This window comes from Triticum urartu, chromosome 5, assembly GCF_003073215.2.
Source record: "Triticum urartu cultivar G1812 chromosome 5, Tu2.1, whole genome shotgun sequence".
NCBI lineage: Eukaryota > Viridiplantae > Streptophyta > Magnoliopsida > Poales > Poaceae > Triticum > Triticum urartu.
This window is the reverse complement of record NC_053026.1, coordinates 446,828,437-446,834,669: the sequence shown is the minus strand read 5'-3', so window position 1 is coordinate 446,834,669 and position 6,233 is coordinate 446,828,437. Positions and strand designations below refer to the sequence as shown.

General features: G+C 52.2%; 2 protein-coding genes across 2 annotated transcripts; both read right to left on the bottom strand.

Moving 5' to 3' along the window:
• On the bottom strand, nt 1-442 carry LOC125556206 (outer membrane protein H.8-like). The gene has a single exon (XM_048718987.1). The coding sequence runs from the start codon at nt 275-277 to the stop codon at nt 41-43; it is 237 nt and encodes a 78-aa protein (XP_048574944.1). The 5' UTR covers nt 278-442; the 3' UTR covers nt 1-40.
• A 4,298-nt stretch (nt 443-4,740) lies between these two features.
• LOC125556205 (fasciclin-like arabinogalactan protein 1) lies at nt 4,741-5,970 on the bottom strand. Its single transcript, XM_048718986.1, has one exon. It carries the CDS (start codon nt 5,865-5,867, stop codon nt 5,076-5,078), a length of 792 nt encoding a protein of 263 aa, XP_048574943.1. The 5' UTR covers nt 5,868-5,970; the 3' UTR covers nt 4,741-5,075.
• Between the last annotated feature and the right edge of the window lie 263 nt (nt 5,971-6,233).

Sequence of the window (6,233 nt, the reverse complement as noted above, 5' to 3'; positions counted from 1 at the left end):
AGCATGGAGCGGATCCTTCCAGAAGGGCATGCACTCGGGTTCACTTGTCGTCGTTGTCGTCGTTGTCGGGCGAGAGGCCGGCGATGCCCTCGGGCCCGGGGGCAGCCGCCGGTCCGTCGGAGGGCCCCTCCGCGGGCGAGTCGGCGGCCGGCGCGTCGGCCGAGGGGGCGTCGGAGGACTTCTCCTCCTTGGCGGCCTTCTTGGCATTGGCCAACGGCGCGACGGCCAGTGCGACGAGGAGGAGCGCGGCGAGGATGAGGGCCGTGCGGCGGGCCATGGCTCAGCTGCGTCGACTACTGCGCTTCCTGGTGGTGGCGGTGGCGGTGGTGCTGCTGCTGTATGTGGTGATCTCTGAGGCTTGGGTCGCTGTGGATGTGGCGTGGGGAGAGGCGTCGGGGCGGTGTTATGTAGCTGCCGGAGGTGGCTATTTCTGGGCGGGGCTGCCTGGACGTTGCGTCGCGCGTGGTTCTGGGCGGTGGCTACGGCGTAGTGGTGGCGCGCGGTTGTAGGTAGCCGCGGGACGGGTTCAGATCCTGCTCCAGCCGCTGGATGGATCTCCACTCCTTGTGACCGCAGTGCAAGTTTGGCGTTCGTTGTCCCCACTTGTTTTTGTTGTCTTTGTTTTTTGTTTCGACACTGTTTTGTCTTGCCGGGCCCTCTCCAGCACACCTGGGCTATTGTCGTTGTTAGGGCACCCACAATGTGTGCCAGATTGAGCTTCAGCTTTTGGCAGCCCCATTACACGTTGTGGAGACTAGTGACATAGCGAAATCAATGGGAACCGAAGCTTCTTCGTGCTTCAATGCCAAACTTCCCAAGGCAATAAAATACTACTCCCTCCGTCCGGAAATACTTGTCATCAAAATGAACAAAAAAGGATGTATCTAGACGAATTTTTTAAACCACTAAATCTTTGCGCACGGTGTACACAATATGAGAAACATGTACACTGTGAAGAAATGGGCTATTTGACATTGATGCCAAAGTTTTGAACACATCACAAATTTGGCATCACAACATTGCGGATGCCCTTATTGTCACTGTTGTTGTTGTTGTTGTTGTTGTTGTTGTTGTTGTTGTTGTTGTTGTTGTTGTTGCATAAGACAAAAAGTATTCACATGCTGGGGCAAGTAAAGTGTATGGTAAAATAAAAGGGTTATGGTAAAACAAAAGGCTTTAAAAACGGTACACATTGCACATTTTAACAAAAAAAAACAATTCGGCCAAAGAAAAAGTCACTATAAAAAGTCCCATGCACAACACACGCAGAGAGAGAGAGAGAGAGAGAGAGAAAATTGTTGCACCAAGTTGTTTGCTTTTTGATAGGCAAGTTTTTCTATTTTGAATGGGAGACTACAAGTTGTGGTTCTATACAAAGGATACACAAGACATGTGTGTTGTGTGCACAACTAACAATGCTAATAAAAAATCATGAGAAATTTAAAAAAATCATTTCAAAAATTATCCATGGGCCTAAAACAATCTCGTAAATTTAATGTCCATCATGTGTTTTTTAAAAAGTTCAATGTGCATTTAAAAAAATCATCATTATAAGAAAAATGCCCATCTTGTATTTAAAAATCAAATTGTATTTAAAATATCCATCAAGTATTGATATAATGATCGTTGTGCAAAATTTGACAATGTTCTTTTAGAAAATGTTATCACATATTTAAAAAGTGTTCAACATCCATTAAAATTTGTTGAACGTTACTTAAAAAATATTTATGGCATATTTGAAAAAAAATGTTTTACTTGTATTTGAAATTTTTACTCTTGTATTCAAAAAATCCGTCGTGCATTTAAAATATGTTCAATGTTATTTAAAAAGATTTCACATATTTAAAACTGATCAAATTGCCCGCGTTTGCAGTTATAGTTCTACTGTACATGCAACTAGGTTGGTGTCAGGAAAAGTTGTGTGTGAGTGTTCATAGGCAAGATTGGGTTGAGGGGCATGTTGAGTGTTGAGTGTTGAAATGCAATTGGGTCGGCGTTAGGGCCAAGTTGTGTGTTGAGTGTGGACGTGCAACTAGGTCAGGTTGGCAGGCAAGTTGTGTGTCGAGTACGAACATGCAACTGAGTCTGGTTGGTAGGCAAGTTACATGTCGAAACTTGACGCAACCGGGCCTGGTTGAGTTGTGTGTCAAGGTTTGACATGCACTAAGTTGGGTCGGGGCAAGTTGCATGTGGAGGTAGGACATGCAAGTGGACCAGCGAAGTTGCGTGTCAAATTTGACATGTAATTGGGTCGGGGTCGAGTGAGGGGGAGAAGCAAGTTGGACATTGAATATGTACATGAAACTAGGTCGATTGGTGCAAGTTGCTTGTCAAGGGTGACATGCAATTGGATCATGTAGGGGCAAGTTGCATACCAATGCAACTAGGTTGGGATGGAGTTATGTGTCAAGGTTTATCATGCAACTGTATGTCAGTATTGGGGAGGAGCCAAATTGTTTGTGGATGATGGACATGCAGTTGGGTTGTCTCGGGAGCAAGTTATGTGTCGAAGGTGGACATGCAACTATGTCGGGCCGAAGGGCAAGTTGTGTCGAGGCTGGACATACAAGTGGGTCAGGTGGAGTTGTGTCTCAAGGTTTGACATGCAATTAGGTCCGTTCTTTGGGGCGAGTTGCATGTCAAAAATGAATATGCAACTTGGTCGAGGTCGCGAGGGCGCAAATTGCGTGTTGAGGATGGACATTGCTATTGGGTCTGGGGGTGGAGGGCAAGTTACGTGTCGATGATGGGCATGTAACTAGGTCGAGTGGAGTTGCATGGTGAGGGACATGCAAGGTAGAAGATTGGCTACAGGAAGAGAGAGACGTGGCGGAACGAATGACTAGGAGAGCCCTCCATGTGAGGGGTTAAGAAAGAGTTTGAGCGGTGGGTGGGCCCCATGAAACACGATGGGCGACAAATGGGATTGGTCAACCGGTCTTGAATGCTTACCAAAGCAAAACTAGGCGAAAACTAAAAATGACCACTACAACTTTTATTTCTTTATGTGAATATGAATGATGTACTTTTTCTTGAATTAAGGGGTTTTCCCCCAATTTTCATTTCTGAAATCTGATAGTAATACACACCAACCATCGAGTGTTCACCGCGATCAGCAGCATCCTACACATCCCAAGCAAACTGTCTAACAAACTCAAACACTAACAAACTATTACTAACTTCATTCTTACATATGTGACTCTCAGGCCACATAGCGAAAGAACGCTGGTAAGACCTCGGCTATACCTAAACCAGAATTGTCACAAGGAAGTAACATCTACTCCCTCCGTAAACTAATATAAGAACGTTTAGATCACTATTTAAATGCTCTTATATTAGTTTACAGAGGAAGTACATAGCAGCGGCAACAAAGGCCAAACTGAAGACTAGGAACTTGAACGTCTATGAACAGCTAAACCAGCAATGCGAAGCACCATTGGAGCCCATCCTCTCTGTTTGTCGAAGATCTAAGTTAACACTTGCAGCAGAAGCCTTTCTCCTCATACTTGTGCCCTCTTGTTGTTCTCATTTCTGTAATAATTTTCAGAATTCTAGCCAACAAGCTTGAAGGATCATAGGGATAAGTATTCTCAAAACATGCTTTATTTCTAGATTTCCACAAAACCCACAACCCTGCAAAAACTCGTGATGCTATAATCCATCTAGCTTTCCTAGGAAAACCAAAAATCCAACCATGAACGATTTACTTAGGAAAAGGAACACAGATCCTTGCAACTGTGTACGCCATCATCCATTCAGGCGTCGGGGGCAGGCGCCGGCGAGAGCGTGTCGGCTAGGCTGTTAACCTCCACGGCCGGCGCGAGGGCGGACTCGTCGATGGACTCGGCCGCCGGGCCGTCTGCAGCCGGCGCGTCGGCGGGGGCGGGGGCGTCGGCGGCGCTCTCGGCCTTGGCCAGCGGCGCCACGGCCACGGCGGCAAGGAGGAGCGCGGCGAGGACCAGCGCCGTGCGAGCCATGACTGCGCCGGTGCGCGCGTGCGTTACGTGGGTGGATGCGCAGGCGTCGGTTAACGAACTAGCTCGCCGGCGTCGCGTGCGTGCGGATGGCTTGCCGATCGGCGTGCGGGCTGCCGTTGCCGTGGCCGTGGCCGTTCTTTAGGCGTGCATGGCTCCTCTCGGCCGCTGGTGTCGCGGTGGTGGCGCGCGCGTGTCGGCGACCTCGGCCGGGCCGCGGGAACTGCTGGACCGTTCACGAGATTGCTCGGCCGACACATGATTGCTGACTGCTTTTCATTAAATCCTCTCGTCTGGGTGCACCGTCCACTCTCTTGCACCAAAAGATGTTTGGGCTCCCTATGGGGTAGTGGGCTAGCGGCAGCGGTGGAGGCCCAGCGTGCTCTCACTGCTAAGCTTTAGCTCTCCATGTGGGGGATATAATTAGGCCGAAAGCCCGAAATGGAAGGTGGTGTTACTTCTCTTCTTCTTTCGTTGTTGATCGCCACGCATTCATCAGCCCGGGCCAAGCTTTTTCACCTCTCCTTCCTCTCTTCTTTATGGGATTCTACTGGTCACCTGCACTACTTTTACTTTCATGTGTGGTTTGTGTTGTTTGACCTGCTTGAGCCGGGGATAGCGAAGCATCCACCGACAGCTGAAGTCCCAAGAAATGAATGAAAGCTTGCGCGCCGTTCAAGCAACGGACCCGTCGTCGCTGCATTTGTTTATACGATCTGACCAAGACGCCATAGAAAATTTGAGCCAGAAATTGACTCTGTAGGACTAGGAGTATCTCAAAACATGTTGACGAGAATTCGCAAAATGCGCCCGTTAACATGGCACGGAGCAACTTCGCTCCAAGGTTTCACTCACCGGTCGCCGGATCGACCAAAAGAACATCAATGTCCGGTGAGCTCAAGATGCCATGGAACCTCTCATGTAGCACGAGCAGAATCATGGCAGAAACAAACAGAGAAGAACATCTAAAGAGAAGAAGAAAGCAGATGAAAATCGAGCACACAACTATGTCTTCCGCGAAAGAAGCACTACAGGAACACGCCGTCGCACCACGATCGATCACGCCAATGGATCAGACACCAGGGAGGAAAATAAAATACCCTAAGCCAGCGTGGAGGCCACGGCCACGGCCGCCAGCGCCGCGGCGAGCCACCGGACGCGCGGCGCGCCGGCGGCCGCGCTCTTCTTGGAGTCCTTCTTCTGGTCCGCCGGGGCGGTGTCGTCGGCCTCGGGCCCGGGTGCGTCCGCGACGGCGGGGGGCGAGCGGTGGCGCGCGGCGCCGCCCTTGCCGGCCTTGGGCGTGTCGGCCGCCGGGGCGGGCGCGGGCGCGGGGGTCGGGGACGGCGCGGGCTTGAACAGCTCGACGGGCTGGAACACCCTGTCGACGGCGTAGACGGCCACGGGGTCCGTGTCGAGCAGCGTGGACCTGACCCGCGCGACGTCCCCGGAGGCGCCCGTCTTGATGGTGACGACGTTGCCCTCGTTCTGCAGCGTGAAGTTGTAGTTGCGGGCGGAGCCGTCGGTGGCGAGCGTGTTCATGACGCCGTTATTGGCCTTGAGGCTCCCCGGCGAGTAGTAGACGGGGACGGCGTGGAAGAGCAGCAGCGACGCCTTGCCGTCGGCGGTGAGGTTCTTGTAGCGGGGCATGAAGGACGCCACGGCGTCGTCAGAGGGGCAGAAGACCGTCATGCCGCCGCTCGCGGCCGCGTCGTAGGTGGACGCCGCGTCGGGCGAGGCCGCGATCAGGGCCGCGAAGGCCTTGCACCCGCCCTTGGCCATCGCCACCGTGGCGTTCGGCGGCGCGGCCGGCGCCTTGGCCTTGGCCCCCGCGGCGGCCGCGAGGGGCAGCGCGACGAGCAAGAGCAGGGCGACGGCGAGGCGCAGGCACCGCATTGTGCGGAGCGTGAGGGGAGTGTGGACTGAGAGTGGCGTGCGCCTAGCTAGCTAGCTCGGCTCGCCCGGATATGTAGCGTGAGCGTGGCGCCCATGCCCCTGGGCGGTGGGCACTGGGGGTTTAAGGTAAGATGCCTGCCGTGCCGCGCGTAGTTGGCAAAGCTCGCCATGCATTTTCCAACGCTTTTTTTTTTGCTTTGCTTTCTCTCGCTTCCTGGCGTAATACGTAGCTTTTTTTGCACGTATTCCCACTTGTTCTCTTCTCCCTCCCATCTTCGGTTTGGATCTCCGTGGCGCTGGATGTTGCAGCGACGAGCACAGATGGCGTTCTTTTTCGTATAGAGAAAATTAGCATCAGCGTGCATG